The sequence below is a fragment of the Eurytemora carolleeae genome, unplaced genomic scaffold (assembly GCF_000591075.1).
Source record: "Eurytemora carolleeae unplaced genomic scaffold, Eaff_2.0 scaffold251, whole genome shotgun sequence".
NCBI classification, from domain to species: domain Eukaryota; kingdom Metazoa; phylum Arthropoda; class Copepoda; order Calanoida; family Temoridae; genus Eurytemora; species Eurytemora carolleeae.
The window spans coordinates 37627-55989 of NW_019396288.1; the positions used below are offsets into that span (position 1 = coordinate 37627).

General features: G+C 32.9%; 1 protein-coding gene across 1 annotated transcript; it reads left to right on the forward strand.

Moving 5' to 3' along the window:
• Positions 1 to 4184: 4184 nt before the first annotated feature.
• LOC111700197 (uncharacterized) lies at positions 4185 to 18363 on the forward strand. The gene is made up of 8 exons (XM_023471048.1): positions 4185 to 4257; positions 6533 to 6618; positions 8379 to 8467; positions 10939 to 10990; positions 13321 to 13405; positions 13665 to 13845; positions 14744 to 14862; positions 17744 to 18363. Exons 4-8 carry the CDS (start codon positions 10953 to 10955, stop codon positions 18170 to 18172), a joined length of 852 nt encoding a protein of 283 aa, XP_023326816.1. The 5' UTR covers positions 4185 to 4257; positions 6533 to 6618; positions 8379 to 8467; positions 10939 to 10952; the 3' UTR covers positions 18173 to 18363.

The window sequence follows — 18363 nt, forward strand, 5'->3', positions numbered from 1 at the left end:
GTATTGTACAATGTTTAGGTTTGGCTTCTGTATTGCACAATGTTTAGGTTTGGCCTCTGTATTGTGCAATGTTTAGGTTTGCCCTCTGTATTGTACAATGTTTAGGTTTGGCCTCTGTATTGTACAATGTTTAGGTTTGGCCTCTGTATTGTACAATGGTTAGGTTTGGCCTCTGTATTGTGCAATGTTTAGGTTTGGCCTCTGTATTGTACAATATTTAGGTTTGGCCTCTGTATTGTACAATGGTTAGGTTTGGCCTCTGTATTGTGCAATGTTTAGGTTTGGCCTCTGTATTGTACAATGTTTAGGTTTGCCATATGTATTGTACAATGTTTAGGTTTGGCCTCTGTATTGTACAATGTTTAGGTTTGCCCTCTGTATTGTTCAATGTTTAGGTTTGCCCTCTGTATTGTACAATGTTTAGGTTTGCCATATGTATTGTACAATGTTTAGGTTTGGCCTCTGTATTGTGACAAAATTTCGCGAATAACACTCAGGACACTAAATACTCCATCGGAGGGACGATAATAAACACTTTAGACAATAATTACTCCATTGCACGTGTCTCCCTTTGTATCACAGACTAGGGCTGGGCACCTTCCGACTTTTTTTTAATCGTTTCGGTCCTTTCAAGAACAAAGGCCTTCAGGTAGATCGTTCTGGCCTTGTTCGTTCTTTTTCCAATCATTCCATCCACGATCCCTTTGGTTCCGTTCTTGGTGTTCTTATTCGAGAACGGTCCATCCCGTTCCGTTCTGTTCTTTGTGTTCTTAGTCAAGAACGGTTTCATCCCAAATGTTAGTAAATTATTTATGTCATTATCTTTTTCTTAATCATGACTCATCAGACACCTCCTTTTAATACTTTATTACATAAATAATGATATCAAATCTATATTTTCACTGAAGGCGGTATTAATTAAAGCTTTTTTAATAAAACTTTTTATTTTAGTAAAGTGAGGTTTTTAAGTATTTTTTTATGTGACGGAATTATACTTAAATGTAATACATGCGTAGTTTCAAGTTTAATTTTTAGAGTGGCATGTCCGATGTACCTTTGCAACCTTCATTTCTCCATCGTTTTTGAACCAATCGAAATATATGAGTCCATTTTGTAGAGAAACACTAATGAAAATAATCAGTTTTCAAAATAGGAAACATGGATATTTAATGCAATACTTGATCAGACAAAGCTTTGAAGGGTATTGTTGTGAATCAGAATTGAAATTATGCGGTCACTTTAAACCTCTCAATTGATTCTATATTAATTAAACTGCTTTGAAGGTTTGTGAACTTTCAAGAAATGAAAAAAGAAATTTACGAAATGGTTATAAAAAAATAATGAAAATCTTTAAAAGTACTGCCTCTCCAAAATAAGGAATCCGAGGTTTTTTTCAACAATCTCCAGATGTTCTATTAAATGTGCCCCCTCAACCTCCCAGGGTGGGACGCACCCAACCCTGCACTTTCCAGATTTTAAATCTGTTGTCGACTAAGAACGTGTTCCTGATAACAAGATTACGTTCCTGATTTTAGCGTTCTTTTCAAGCAATTTCCGTTGTTCCATGTTCGTTCTTTTAATAATCGTTCAAATAGTTTAAAGAATGCTTTCTATGTGCTTGTTCTTTTTTCAGAACCATCGGATCATTCTTGATAATTCTGTTCGTTCTCGTGAAACAATCGTTCCCGAGGAACGACACCCAGCCCTACACAAGACAACGATACTGCACTGCAATTGGTGGGCGTTCTGATCACGTGATACAGAATTTCTAATTATATTATCAATTATTTCTATTAAAAAAATTTAAATTAATAAATTCAAATTATAAAAGAAGCAAACCTGAGTTTTTCCGGCTCCTCGAGAATATCGTCGTTATCAGATAGGTTGGGTATTTGCTGAATATGATCTGTTCTATATAGTATATACAGGGCTATATAGTATATACAGGGCTATATAGTATATATAATATATTTGAAAAGTGTTCGAAAAATTATTATAATATGTGTCACATGTTAATATTTGTCAAAATTAGAAAAAAATGAACATTTTTCCAACGTATTTTTAAAACTTTTTAAAATTTACCCCTGCACACCCAAACCATAATAGTTTGAGTTCTAATTATTTTAATGAGCAGGCTTTGAAAATTTGGACTAGGACATGTATCACACTTCCCTATCTTAACTCAAACGGAAAAATCATATGTGGGTTGGGGGTTTGGAACCCCCCCCCCCCCCTACATTATACAAAAATAGCCCAGGTTGGATATGGGTAAGTATTAAGATTTTAAATATTTAGATTTTTCCTCGATTATCAAAATTTACTGAGTTCAGAGCTGGGACCTTTAGATGGATATCAGGATTAATGCTTAATCCTCTGTTTTTGCTAATCTCAAGATTATGTTAGTCTTGAGATTAAATATTTAGATCAACAAATTAAATTCTAAGAACGCCAGATTTGTTGATTTTCTTGACTGAAAGGGCCCTCTCCCATTTATTTAGTTAAAATTGGTTACACAAGAATCTCAAACGTATTATTAAATATTTTTCTTCATCGATTAATTTACAAAATGGTCGACAACAAATTCTTGATTTGTTAGAAATTGCGGATGTCTCTCATGGGATAGAATTTATTTTCAAGGCTGTCATTGGTCAATACAATTTACGAACTATAATCTTGCACTCTAATTGGAGAAAATAATGTAAGGATATCAAAAGAGAGAGAAGTATAGTGGATTAAGGACTAAAATTAAAAGTTTCCACAGTGGATATTCGGATTAAGAAGTTGGTATTAAAGGTTATCCATTCTAAAGTTCCCAGCTCTGCAGAAATTAAAGCAAATTTATGTGTAAGTATATTTGCTTTTATATATTAAAATATCCAAATAATATATAATTTACATTTCGCAAAACTCATTTAAAATAAATACAGAGTTTGGGGTTTCATGTCAAGTAAAATATATTTTATATTTTCAAACTTTTCAGTTCACGTATTTTATGCTAAATTTTCCTGTATTTTTGTGATTATAACATTCTTCACACAATTTAAATAAGAAACACACTTTACACCCATTTCTATCTCTTTTCTAGTATGAGACGTCTTTAACAATTTTCTCCTTACAGACGCAACAGATAGAAGTAAGATTAGTAGCGATCAAAAGCGCTTTTTTATCGCACTAAGCCTATACTCCCTTTCATTTTCCGCGAACACTCCCTTTAACGCAATAAAGACTGCCTTTCTATTAAAGTTTTGTTTATTAAAAAAGATTTTTCAAATAACAAGTAAACACGAGAAGTTGATATCTGCTTCTTTTGTTTTCATGTTATATTTGTGGATCCATGTTGTTTAAAGCTTGGCAGAAATAAAAAAAATTACAATTGAAAGTCGTCTTCGAGGGGGGGGGGCTGTGGTTTAATACTTCAACAATTAGAGAAGCCATTTTTCAATTTTGTCACTCCTCTTTATTTCACTATAGTCTCAATTGTTAACGTCTATCACAAAATATAATTTGAAAGTAAAAGTTTGTAAAATATCTCTTGAGAAATAAAACTTTATTATTTTCTTAAAGAAAGTTAAAATATAGTTTTTAAAGTAAAATTCCAAAGTTTTCCTTTTTAAAATTGGAAAAATTAAATTGACATTCTTACAGTTGAATTTAATTCTAGAGATGACATTTTCATTTTAGAAAATTGAAAATATTTAATGTTATTTATAAACTGTCAAAAAGAAAGAAAGAAAGAAATGATTTTCAATGCGATCAAAAATGTTATCTGATTCTAAAAATTAGTGAAAATATCTTTAAAATCCACCAAAATAAGAAGAAAAGCAAAAAGGCAAACAAATATTTTCACAGAAACCGTAAATTTTTCAGTGGAAAGATTGGTTTAGTGGTGTTTCTAATTCCACTTGAAGATATTATGCCACTATTTTCAAATAGGTGAACACTCCCTGTAAAGTATTTTCAAATAGGTGAACACTCCCTGTAAAGTATTTTCAAATAAGTGAACACTCCCTGTAAAGTATTTTCAAATATGTGAACACTCCCTGTAAAGTATTTTCAAATAGGTGAACACTCCCTGTAAAGTACTTTCAAATAAGTGAACACTCCCTGTAAAGTATTTTCAAATATGTGAACACTCCCTGTAAAGTATTTTCTTCATGAAATCCATTTAATTATTGATTCCTGTGTGTAGTATTAGTAAGCTTGATTCTACTCATATTTCTCGCTTCTGTTGGAGTCATCTGTAGGATTAGAATTCAGGTAACATTTATACACTGTAATCCAAATTACAAGTGACCCTCCATCCAAAGATTCACAACGGTACCCTTGAAACCTTTATCTGATCAATAACGTGGACGATATTGTCGTTTTTCCAGGTTTAAAGTGGAATTACTTTTCATGTTTTCCTATAACAGAAAACTGAGCAAAACACTTCTGTAGAGAAACCACAATTTGAAATAAAAGCTGTTTTCAAAATAATAAACATGGATCAATCAAACAAAGCTTTGTATGGAAGGTCAGTTAAAATTACGCTGACAAACCCTTTAAAAACATTTACAACAAGTCCTCCGGGATTTCTTGAACCAAAACATAACACATAAAATAGAAAATTTCACTCCCGGGGGGGGGGGGNATGTATCCTCCAAAATGTATCCTCCAAAATGTATCCTCCAAAATGTATCCTCCAAAATGTATCCTCCAAAATGTATCCTCCAAAATGTATCCTCCAAAATGTATCCTCCAAAATGTATCCTCCAAAATGTATCCTCCAAAATGGATCCTCTAAAATGGGCAATCTATGAGAAATTCAAAGTTCGACTATGAGCTCTTATTCAGAATTTATACATCGTAAAAACGTTGTATTGGTATTAATTGAATCCTAAAAGTTGTCTCTATATAATACTGCACTCTCAGTTTAGTCACCACGTCTAGCCGTGCACTCCCTTAAAGGATCAAATGTAGATTTGATAAATACAATTATACAACTCACAAAGTTTAATTTTCAAAGAGAATAGTTTTTGAAAGTTTTATTTTATATTCAAAAACAGGATTGAATTTAAATATCAAAAGAAGGTAATTATAGTTTTGGACTCATCATCTCTGTCATGTGTTCAAAACGTACTTTTAATCTAAATAAACAGGGGAAGGGGCTCCCCCGCCCACCCAACCCCGAGAGCACATGAAATACTATATTGATGTCTTAGACTTTAAAAGTTTTAAAACGAGTGGTTTTGCCGATTAGCAAAAGTAGATATGTAAAGTATTTAAAGAAAATGTTTTGATAAGGCTTTTTTTAGTCCTAAGTCTTTCAAGGATTAAGCAGCAACCTTTGAACTTTAATATTTCATGAATTAAGTAGTCTAAAATCAAAGGTTTACACTATCAGATGATAAAGCTATTTGGGATTAGAAAATTAGAGTTTGTGGCAAGAACTCAGTTCCTTTAATAGGTTTACAAGATAACTTGTTGATAATAGTTTACATAAATATAAAAATTCAAAAAAAATGTATTTATGTGAAAAATTCATTTGTTGACTACATATATTAGTATAAAATGACCTACTCCATAAACTGCTTTCAGACCCGCATAGATCCAGTTACAACTCCAAAACTAAAAATGCCTAACAGAGGCTGAATCTCTTAGGCTTTAATGTCAACACGGACACAAGCTCGCAAACTATCAATGCCAAACACAGGATGGATCTCATAGGCTTCAATGTCAACACGGACACAAGCTCTCAAATTATCAATGCCAAACACAGGCTGGATCTCATAGGCTTCAATGTCAACACGGACACAAGCTCGCAAACTATCAATGCCAAACACAGGCTGAATCTCTTAGGCTTAAATGTCAACATGAACACAAGCTCTCAAACTATCAATGCCAAACACAGGATGGATCTCATAGGCTTCAATGTCAACACGGACACAAGCTCGCAAACTATCAATGCCAAACACAGGCTGGATCTCATAGGCTTCAGTGTCAACACGGACACAAGCTCGCAAACTATCAATGCCAAACACAGGATCTCATAGGCTTCAATGTCAACACGGACACAAGCTCGCAAACTATCAATGCCAAACAATGGGCACGATCTAATAGGCTTTAGTGTCACTTCGGACACAAGTACAAAAACTATCAATGACAAACCAATGGACACGATCTTGTATCTCGCTCATTAAGACGATGAACGAATTACTCTCTCACCGAAATCAAAAAGGAGTATTTTCCACCTAATGTATTTGGGGTTTCTATGATGCAAGTTAAATCTAATAGACGTAATTACGAGTTCTACGTCGTTATATATATATCACATGAGTAAGCTAATCATGTACGTAGTTATTTACAGCACAGTTAAAATAGACGTAATTACAAGTTCTACGTCACTATATACATCCCATAATCAAGCTAACCATGCTATGTAGTTATTTACAGCGCAGTTAAAAATGAATCATGAAATGGGCTACATAGAGGTTTATAAATGCAGTTAATTCATAATGTACAACGTACTTCAGGTTTACAGATATTTTTCTAGTATGTTGGAGATAGTGCTGCTCTGGAGGATACAGTACAACACGCTGTACAGAGAAACAATGATCTACAGCTCAATTTAGATATCAGGTACATGATATAAATAAACTGTGGAATAGGATAATAATCGACTCAAATCATGATTTTTAAAATGTGCAATGAAAACGAACCACAATAATTGTGCAGTGTACAAGATTAAGAACCATTTTACTTAATTAGTTGGTGCCCAAGCTAGATAAAAACTTTATGCTTCATAAAAACATGCAATTCTTATAAGATTGATCTATGTACAGATCTACTCCATATTTTATGAGGTTCACTGTATAAGCAATGATCAACAGATCACTGATCTATGAGTTATGACGGTACAGTACATACTGTACATCTAGATACTGTCACTGATAATGTTTAAAGCCTTAAATGGCGACCACCAATTTGTGAAATATAACAAAAACAGGGCTAAATTTGGTATTTTGCACTAAAATAGTCTGTAAATATACCGAAAGAAACTAGTTTTCAGTAGCAGGGAACCTAAACACCATTATGATAAGTCTGTGAAAATTCTGTACAGTCGTCTCTGAAGTTTCATTCTTTGTGGGTAACCCTGTATATTAATAAACAAATCTGACCAAATTAAACTATTATATTGATATATTCAAAGAATTTTTACCTTCAGTGGTTAAGTAAAGTATTAGAATTTTAGTTTTCAAGTCTTCTAAAAAATCCACGGGCAACGCCGGGCACTTCAGGAAGTAAATTATTTTTTCCAATAATGAAGTATTGGCAATCTTTTCTTAACATTGGTTTACCTTGGTTTATCCTACAGGATAATATTGTCTCATTTACTAGTTTATTTTTTGCTAAAAACTTTTAAAGGACTGTACGTAGACGTTTAGGTTTAAGCTGTTCTTAACTTGTGGAATTAAGCTCTTTATAAGATATAAATACGACAAAGAAGTTGTGAATTGAATATGCCTCTCATTAAATCGAGGGTCCTGGGTCACCTGAATTTATGACTTATAAAAGAAATTTATACTGATACTGCGTCCTCCCTCTAATAATATTTAGTTCTGAACCTGATGCTGAGTCCTCCCTCTAATAATATTTAGTTCTGAACCTGATACTGAGTCCTCCCTCTAACAATATTTAGTTCTGAACCTGATACTGAGTCCTCCCTCTAATAATATTTAGTTATGAACCTGATACAGCGTCTTCCCTTTATTTAATATTTAGTTCTGAACCTGATACTGAGTCCTCCCTCTAATAATATTTAGTTATGAACCTGATACAGCGTCTTCCCTTTATTTATATTTAGTTCTGAACCTGATACTGCGTCCTCCCTCTAATAATATTTAGTTATGAAGCTGATACTGCGTCCTTTCTCTATAAATATTTAGTTCTGAACCTGATACTGCGTCCACCCCCTAATGATATCAAGTTCTGAACCTGATACTGCGTCCTCCCTCTAATAATATTGTATTTAGTTCTGAACTTGATACTGCTTCCTCCCATAATAATATTTTATCTAGTTCTGAACTTGATACTGCGTCCTCCCATAATAATATCTTATCTAGTTCTGAACTTGATACTGCGTCCTCCCCCTAATAACATTTTATTTAGTTCTGAACCTGATACTGCGTCCTCCCTCTTATAACATTGTATTTAGTTCTGAACCTGATACTGCGTCCTCCCTCTAATAACATTGTATTTAGTTCTGAACCTGATACTGCGTCCTCCCTCTAATAATATTGTATTTAGTTCTGAACCTGATACTGCGTTCTCCCTCTAATAATATTGTATTTAGTTCTGAACCTGATACTGCGTCCTCCCTCTAATAACATTGTATTTAGTTCTGAACCTGATACTGCATCCTCTCCCCGTCTCTCTTCACATGGAGGAATCAACTCTAGTCCAGACAATGACAGAAAAAATACACCAGGTGAAGATAAAATTATTTGTGCGTCCACAATTTGCTGTTTCGATTTGAGTCCTTTATGTGCCATCTTCAATGCCTCCTCGATGTGCCGTCCAATGGACCGTCCTCAACATGTGTCCTCAATATGCGTCTTCGATGTGCGTATTCAATGTGCACGTCCTCACGGTGCGTCCTCAATGTGCGTATTTAATGTGCGTCTTCAATGTGCGTCCTCATGGTGCGTCATCAATAATTTTCCTCAAGGTGGGTCATCAATGTGTGTACTCAATATGTATCCTCAGTGTGTGTCCTCTAAGTGTCCGCAATGTGTTTCCTCAATGTTCGTACTCAGTGTGCGTCCTAAATGTTCGTATTAACTGTGTGTCCTTAATGTGCGTCCTAAATGTTCGCCCACAATATGCTTCCTCAATGCGCCTCCTCAACAGACCGTCCTCAATTTTTGTCCTCACTGTGCGTCCTGTATGTGCGTCCTCAATAGTTCGTAACTAATAGTGCGTCCTCGATGTATGTTTGAATAAAGTGTATATGTGTATATTGATATATTTTTGTATAATGTTTATCTATATTATTAGATTTCTAGTTTATATATATATTTATATAATCTCTAAATTAGGTTAATTTCCATTGATAGGAAATAATAAGGTCTGGATTGAGGGAACTTAAGAGTATTTGCTTGTTTATATTGCAGCCTCTCTTAGTCTCATTGTAAACAATAACAATTTTCCCAGGGGTTTTAGAATAAAAGATAATTAATAATTTACACTTAAGAATTCATGATGCTTTGTTTCATGCATGCATTATTTCCATAACAAATTCGGGTCGTATATAAAGTAATACAAAAACCAACACACAAATGTTTGAATTCTTAAAATGAGATTTAAAATATGAAGGTTAAACCCTTTCGTAGTATCTACATCAAAATAAAAACTTCAAAGACCTCTCGAGATCAAAGAAATTTTAAACATTAAATTTTAAAAGTATATTTTTGTCTAAAATGTCAACCAGCAATATCAAAATTAATATACAGAGCGTCCCATATCATATTAGATTATCTCCAAGTTTTAACGCCAAAATAAACCCATCATACTCGAAAACCCTAGCATTTACCCCAAGAAAATTCTTTTATTGCCTTATTCAATTTTTCAAAACAATTTATTCTTCCTAAATTTTCTAATTAGTCCCGAAAATCGTAATTTAGACCGATTGACGATCTAAAGTGATGTGGGACACCCATGTAGTATCACAGCTAAATATTTCTATGCTTATAAAAATTCCAACGATCTCTAAAATCTATGACTAAAAGGTTTGAAAGGCGCACACGCACTGTGCCAAATGTTCCCAATGGAAGTATGTTGCAGATGCGGCAGGATACGCATTTCTTCTCTTGATTAGCTATAACGCATCATTCTGTAAATATGAAACCGCAAGTTTTTGAAAATTAACAGAACACTTAGTTGACGAACAATTTTGATATCGTTAACAAACGGAAATAAAGATGATGGTTTATAAAAAAGAACAAACGAATGTGTTTAAAAAAACAGCAAATCGTATGAAACAAAACGTTTAGTTCTTAGCCTGAGAACAAATGGCTACATCAAAAGTTGTTTTTGAATTATTTTAACTTTTAACTAACTGTTAACAAACGGTTTGAAAAAAGTCTGAACGTGCGCAGTCCTACTCTTCATCAGCTGTATTTGCAACATTGTGAATTTACCAGCGGCTACATTTGTCGCATAAAACGTGCTGGGTAAATTCTACACTTGTTAGTTCAGACTGGAGAGTACGACTGAATGCATATACAGTACATGTTGTACTGGCTCGGATCATACCAGCTTTAGGGAGCCAACAAGAGAACAAAGTGACTGGATTACCCAACTGTTCTCGATTGAACTTATTCCTTAACTTCTTTGTAATTCTAATAAATAAAACTGTGGATCGAGTGGAGTGAAAAGGCGACATCTAATCAATATTCTATGGATTTCCTGTTGAAAAAAATCAATCAGTATATGGGTCTGTGTACACCTACACTGAACTGTGTTGCATGTTCAATGAACTATTTAAATTCATAAGTTGATTCTAAAAGGAAGTGTTCGCGAAAATGAGAGGGAATAGGGTGATATTGCATTCGAAATATTGATCGTTACTAATTTTTCTTTTATATGTGTGTTTAAAAGGAGAAAATGGTTAGAAACGTCTTAAACCTCAGAGCTTTATAGAGTCTATTCAAATTCAAAGAATTGCGTTATTCCACTCAGATTGTAAATAGTACAATTGAATTTATAATTAATTATTCAGATATTACAACCTACAATCATCGAATTTAATTCGATGCACTCGTGAACAGTTTATATTTCAAAATAATTTTTATTTGTTTTTAAAATGATTTACTTTAAACGACCTTATTTGGCAGCTAGGTGTGTCTGCTCTCAATATTTCATGATTTCACTGAATGAAAATATATTGTTTTGTTTTAGGAGAGCTAAGAGAGATGGGATATTCTGAATCCATCTTCTATTCTACAGCCAGGAACAATAATTAAATATTTCACATTAATCAAAACCATTCTTAGAGTTTCCCCTCTCATCCTATATCATTCATTTAAAACAAATCAAATAAATTAATCTTTAAATTCAGATTTCAGACTTTTATTTTTTATTTTTCATGAGATTTTAATGTTTTCATTATCAAGGTCTAAAAAAAGTATCAAATAGAGATATTTTGGCCAAACCTTTCGAGAAATTTAACTTAAATAAAAACGTTATATTTGCTCCCACTGAGAAACACTTTCTCTGTCTTCAAAATAATCGTTCTAATGCACGAGGTGGTTTTTATAAAAATTATAATTTCCTTTAATTCTACAAAATACTGGCGGCCTGTAAAGCAAAAAGGGTAAATTTTTCGCCAAATTTCGCGAAAAAATGCAAAATTTTGGCATTTAAAAAAATGCGAGCATTTTGGGGGGGGGGGTGAGTGCGAAAATTTTGCGAAAAAAACTGAAGATAAGTTATTAACTATAATATAATACAGATTTTTTACGCCATTAATTGTTGCAGCTTCAGCACTTTCGCATAGTTTTAAAATTTTTTTGCTTAATTTATTTTCACAAAAAAATGCAAATTTCGTGAAAATGTTTGCGAAAAACAGTGGAAATGTTCCCATTTTTTTGGCCAAGTTTTTGTTTTCTGGAATCCATTCTTTAAATTAACCCTTTAATGATAAAACTAAATCAAATAAACAAATTTAACAACTTTTTTTGCGAACATGCTTTTATTTGACTTTATAATAAAGTCCCAGAAGATTTCAGCCTTTTTTACAATACTTTTATAGAAAGAAAGAAATTTTCTAATTATTTAAAGTTGAGTCTTTTCAAAATTGAAATCAGATCAGATCAGTTCTTTAGATAAACTTCAATTGAAAATTTTTAATTTGAAAATATTATTTTTAATTTCTTCAGAAATTAGATGTTCATCTATTTTACCATTAATAGATAAATTGAATTGAGACCTTAAAGAATATTCTATTTATCCTAAATATAATTTTATAAAAGAGTTCGGACATGAAAAGAAATAATTTTTTTAATCTTTGTTAGTTAGAAAAATATATCTGAAACATTCTGAGGAACACATTTGGTTTCACTGTTTTCACTGTTTACCTCTAAGCTGAACTAGATTTTAAACCCGGAGGTTTATGAGATTTTTGGAATTCTAGATTTTTTAAATTAACTTTCATGCAAACTTTTATAATCCCTGAGACCAAAATTAATGAATTTGAGCCGCGGCTTAAATTTGAGATGGGGCTTACTGAAAATTGTATTCAATGTTTCAAGATTTAAGCAGGCCCGCCGCTCAATTGAAACCGGTTTTTGGCGAATTTGTGAAGCTGCTCAAATTCATTAAATTCGTTCTTGCAGTATGTCTAGGGCCCTTTTTGAGAACATTTTTTTTATTGGTTATGCAATTAGACCAAAAACTCAAGAGTGTTAAAAATGTAACTATTATCATCATTATATGATACCTAACTTTGGATCCCAGCCTAGTCAAGACCTATTAAAAGTCAACCCACTCACTTTAGTAGTTTGAATCCCGGCTAAGAACGCTCTACTTCAAACTAAAATTTTAGGCAAATTGGTCCAGAGGTTCCTGAGTTATGATCAAACATCAAAACTAACCATTAGAGATTACTACTGTACTTGAATATATACATATGTTACTGGAAAATTATAATAATTATAATAAAATCATAATAAGTAAACCTAGCTATATAACTAAATTATAATAATTATAATAAAATCATAATAAGTAAACCTAGCTATATACCTAAATAAACTGTGGTGTTAAGAAGTAAATGTAGAAAGAAATTTTAAAATGTTTGATTTTCAAACCATGACTTTGCATTTATTCAAACCTGTTATATCTTCTTTGTTGCTTTTTACAACCTGGCACTTTTAATTCTGCAAAGTAATGGAATTTATGCTTCAATAAAACTGTATATGATGATGTAAATGTTAAATGAAAAATCTAATTCCAAACATAGCATGGATGAAGCAACCCTTTCTATTTTCAACCTCTTTTACCTTTTAAATGTAGAATTTTGTGTTTTTAATTTTATTTTTTCTTGTTGTCATTTTTAATATACAGCATAGACAGCCCCCTTTAAACCTTAATAATGTTCTTTAACAAATTTCCTCTCTAAAAATAGTTAAAGACTAGACTTTATCTTGCAAATATTTGTATTTGTTGAATGATATTTCAACTCGGAATAACAATATATTTATTCTATTCAAACATTTCTGATCTAGAGTTCTCAAAGAACCCAATATTGGGGTTTTATTGATATTTGATGAATTGTTGATATAGACCCCATCAGACAGAATCTAGAATACCAAGCAGTTCAAACCTGACTAGGTCATACAGTTCAACAAATCTAAACTCATGCTTGCAGGTTATATCATTTGTCAAGGGGGTTTTTAATTTGCTAAAAATCATTAATTTAAAAAAAAATTTTACCAGTATATCAGGAATACATTTTTCAATCTTATTATTTAAATTTTGAAACAAACTTTTGTTGTTGAAAGTGAAAAAGATGTCAGAAAATTTAAGGAAAAAGAGTAAAGATGCTTTTGACTAAATTAAACGTTTGTCTCCGTGTACAATTAAATTTGTTAGTAATAATATATATTTTTTTTCTATATTCTTTATAGATTGCCACACCTCCTTACACCTGCAGAACACTTCCCCGTGGCGGTGGGCGGGGTAGCCTAGAGAACTTATTACAGATAAATCCTGAGAATATGTATCTACAACGTATAAACTCATCTTATCCATATCCACCCAACCTTCAGCCAACGCTTCAACCCACCCCATATCATCAGATGCTCCCAGGATCTTTTCATATTACCACTTTCAATAAATTGATCACTTTCTCAGTTTCATTTTGCCCCCAAATTTGCAATAATGTATACATTGATTGCTAACACTTGGTAGTAATAGATGGAAAATGAACAATCATTTTGAGAAAGAAAAAAAATCAAGTTTTTGAATGATCAAAAAAATTGGTCAATCACAAACGATGAACAAACAAAATAAAAAACTAACACGCCCATCTGTAATTGTTTGATCACACTGCTCCTGTTGGAACTTGTGTTTTGTCTGACTGTGGTCTGTGATGGTACAGGGTGTCCCACGAAACACGACAGTAGCAAGACAATATGAAGATCGTCTTTGAACTTGATATAAGTTATGGCATTTGTTTGTAAACCAAATTTTAGAAGTAATATTCGGGCATTTCTAAAATGTGGTCTGCCATTTTTTGTACTCCAAATTTCTACCGGAGATATGATTAATTTTGTTCAGATTTCGACAATTTTGGTTTTATTAAAAACGTTAAAATCAGAACGAAATTCTTTTGTAATATTGACAGTGCAAAAAAGACCACATTTTGGAAATCCCAATCCTGTAGATCGTTTCAAGAATCATTCATGCATGTGAAAGAAGGTTGACGACTGAATGTCTCAAATAAATCCAAAGATCAAAGACTACTTTAAAATTGTCTTGCTACCATCATGTTTCGTTGGACACCCTGTATAAAACAATGTACTTAAATAATTACTTTCAATCCCCAACTTCAATTTTTAGGTCTAATTTTTTTAAGACCCTTTTGCAATTGATCTGCATTTTCGATGCATTTTGCATAGAACCTGAACATGTGACATAAAAGTTTAATTTTATTTTAGTTTGAATTTTCTTCTTTTGATAAGAGATATGACAAGTTGTTGTAAAGATTCCTTTTTGGCTGGTGGAAATCAACTGAGAAATCCTTCACCAGGTGGCGGGGAGATCCGGACCTGGGGAGAACCAGTTCTACCGGAGAACTACAGTGCATTTCAATACTTTCAAAAGGAAACATATCTACACTAAAACTGAATTGAATATTTACAGATCATTACAGAAGAGAGAGAGAGGGAAAGGGGGGTTGAAATTTTATCTAAATCAAAGCAGCATTGCTGATAAACTTTAAAGCAAAATTATTAAAGGGACTGCAAAGGAAAAATGAAAGGGGGTATAGGCAGAGACCTGAGCATTCCAGGAGTTAATCAAGACATATAAGAGCTCTATGTGATGCTCCTGTATTGAGAAATTGAAATAAAACTGTCTAAACAGAGCTGAAAACTTTAGAATGGGATATCCTTAATCCCGATTACTTAATCTGAGTATCCAATGGACACATTTTTGATTTCCTTCTTAAACCGTCCTTTCTTGGATATGGAAGAGAAAAATCAAAAACCGGTTTTTCTAAATTAGAGAGTTCCTCCCATTTCTGTATATAATCTTAAATGGCGCGCAAAATTTCAAATTTATCGACTCTGATTGGTTGAATTTTATACACTTTTCAGGATACAAGTACAAGATTAGATTAGTCTCAATATTATGAAAAAGAGAGGATCACGCATTTCTCTCGATATCCACCATTCTAAAGTTTTCAGCTCAGATCACATTCAGCAAATACGCAACCAATCTAAAATCGACGATATCCTAGAGGAACATAAAAAATTCAGGTTTGCTCCTTTTATTATTTGAATGTAATAATTTTTAATAGGTATAATTGGCTGTATAATTGATATGTCTGTATCATATCATGTGGCCAAAACTCCCACAGTGCAATAACAGATCTTAAATATTTAAGTTTTTGTATAATTTTGACAAAGTTTTTTGTCAATATCTTAAGATAGGAACATCATATAGAACTCTTATAGGTCTTGATCAACTCCTGAAGTGCTCAGATTTCAGCCTTTATCCCCTTTCATTTTTCCTTTCCTTGGATAGTGATTTGCTTTATTTTCTCGTCATCGTTTTTATCTTTTTTCTTTTTTCTTTTACTTCTGAGCTTGCACAGTTGATCATACTGGTTTAAGCTCAGACAGGTGGGTTTTCAGGGGGACCAGGTGGAAAAAAGGTTTCAGCAATTGTTGCTTTGAGTTCTTACATTCTGTATTTTGAGTTTTCTGTCCAAATCCTAGTTTCACCTAATGGTATTAAAGATGGATCCAACAACATTCGTCCACTTTATACTCTTTCCTAGTTCTGCGGCTTTTTAGGATTACCATTGAAGTTGCACCCCTATACAAAATGGGGAGTTGTTGGCTTTGTGGCTCCAGGAGGATGTGGCATTTTAGACAGTTGTCCAGTCTTCAAAGTCAGCCGAGTATCCAAGCTGGCAGAGTAAAAAATCGGCATCATATTGCATGGTTACTAAACTCTAAGGATTCTTCTTTCAATGTTTCTATTTTTCTTGTTTCTAGTGAGATTTTCTTTGTTTGTTCTAAGGTGTGGTGCCGCCAAGTTAATCTTGCACAGCGTTCCCTTCTAACTCTTCTCTCTGGCTACTTAGAGCGGAGCACTAAATTTCTATGACCTAACCATGCTGATGCCGGCTCTACTGGCCTGCAACTTTACAGTCCCTTTAAGTTATAAACAGGGAATAGGAATAAAGGGAAAGGAAATGGCGCTGGTCTGGCATGAGAAAGCCAGTCGCACTGCTTTGCAGACAAGTTCGGTAAACCTTACACACACTCTTTTGGTGCAGACACACAACATGATTACAGTCAAGGAAATTGCAGAACAATGTTGTCAATTATAAGTAAGCTTGAATAACGACTAGTTTATTGTAAACTTTGAAAAAAAATATTCTTTGCATGAAAATTTGACTTGTAGTGTTGACTTAAATATATAAATAATATACTTCATGTATATTAAACTTATTTTTAAGTAAACAATTAACAATAAACAAATGTACTCTCATAGACTGTACAAATACCGAGATTCATATGTACTGTATATTCCTACAGTACACACCTTCGGTTTGGTAAACTTTACACACACTCTTTTGGTACAGACACACACACACATGACGTTTCCGCCCCCCCTGGTTATTAATTAAATGTATAGATTACATGAAAGTAACTCTGTTTTACCAAATTAAAATTGTTTTACGTTTTACTAAACTCTGTTATCCGATTAACTTGAGGTTATCTACCAGACTGAAAACAATCCTACAGAAAGCTTAATCTAATCTTTCCGCAGTATAAAAGAACCAACTATACTTTCTATCGTATCATTAGACATTTTTTTGCATTCATTTTTTCATAAAAATGTTAAGCAACATTAAACAAAAATAAATTTTATTACAAATTCATTGTAATAATCAGATACATCATCAAACTAACATAAGAACTAGAGTTCATGGGGAAGTATTTGACGGGTGAAAATAAGTTAGACATTTAATTTTTTCATGTAATTTTATCTTAACAATATTTAGATTTATAGCATAATCTTAAAGGCACCAAAAAAAGATAATGTTAGGATTTTTATTTTTGTTACGTTTTTAGCTGAAAAGGACATGTAAGAATTTAAACATTACTTGGCATTAAATATAGAACAATATTTCGGTTTCAGGTTGGATTATATTCTATATAATAAAACAAACATGCATATATATGTTGCGTATAGCCGGCCAAACGGCTGGACTGATTGGGCTGAAATTTTTTGTAGACACTTGTGGTAGGCCAGGGGGTATAAGATATTTGGGTGATATATGGATGGTATGCTGGTAATATCTGGATGATATGTGGGTGATATCTAGATAATATCACCCACATTTCATCCATCGATCATCCAGATGATATCTAGATTATATCACCCACATACATCCTGATGATTATATCATCCAGATATCACCAATCCAATCCAGTATTCTTGAAAAAGTAGATGATGTTTTTTATAGGACCCTTTAAATAACTATGCGGGACAAAGACGAGCTGCCTTAACCCTGAATCCTTTAAACTTCCAGCTTAGATCAGATCTCTCCCTTCCCCCTCCAATCCTTCAGTATCCTACTAGCAGCATACCAATCACCAATCCAGAAGAGTATATTCCTTGCAGCTGTTCATATACGGGTAATATTTGGATTGAACAAGAGGCATTTCATTCTATGGATATTCAGAACCCTTATACTTCATACAACACAGAAAGTGATACACAACCTGCCTTTAGTGATACACATGCTGCAGGAGATACCATCAACCAAGCTCATTCTGTATATAACACGCATAGCAAAGAACCATCAGAAGAAGATGATGACGATGAAATGCCAAGAAAGCATTCTTCTAGGTCTGTTAAATTCTCAGATCTTGATACTGTAACTGAAGAATAATTATTAGTTTTTAACTTTATAATTCTTATTTGAGATATCCCTGTGTTTTCTTGACAAGTTCAATATTTTGGTTTAATTAAAGAGAGATTAAAATCTCTCTTTCTTTTGTTAAACATTTCTGAAAAGAAATCTTATATTTAAATATATGTATTGTAATAGAATATTTTAACTTTGTGAGTTTTATCGTGAAA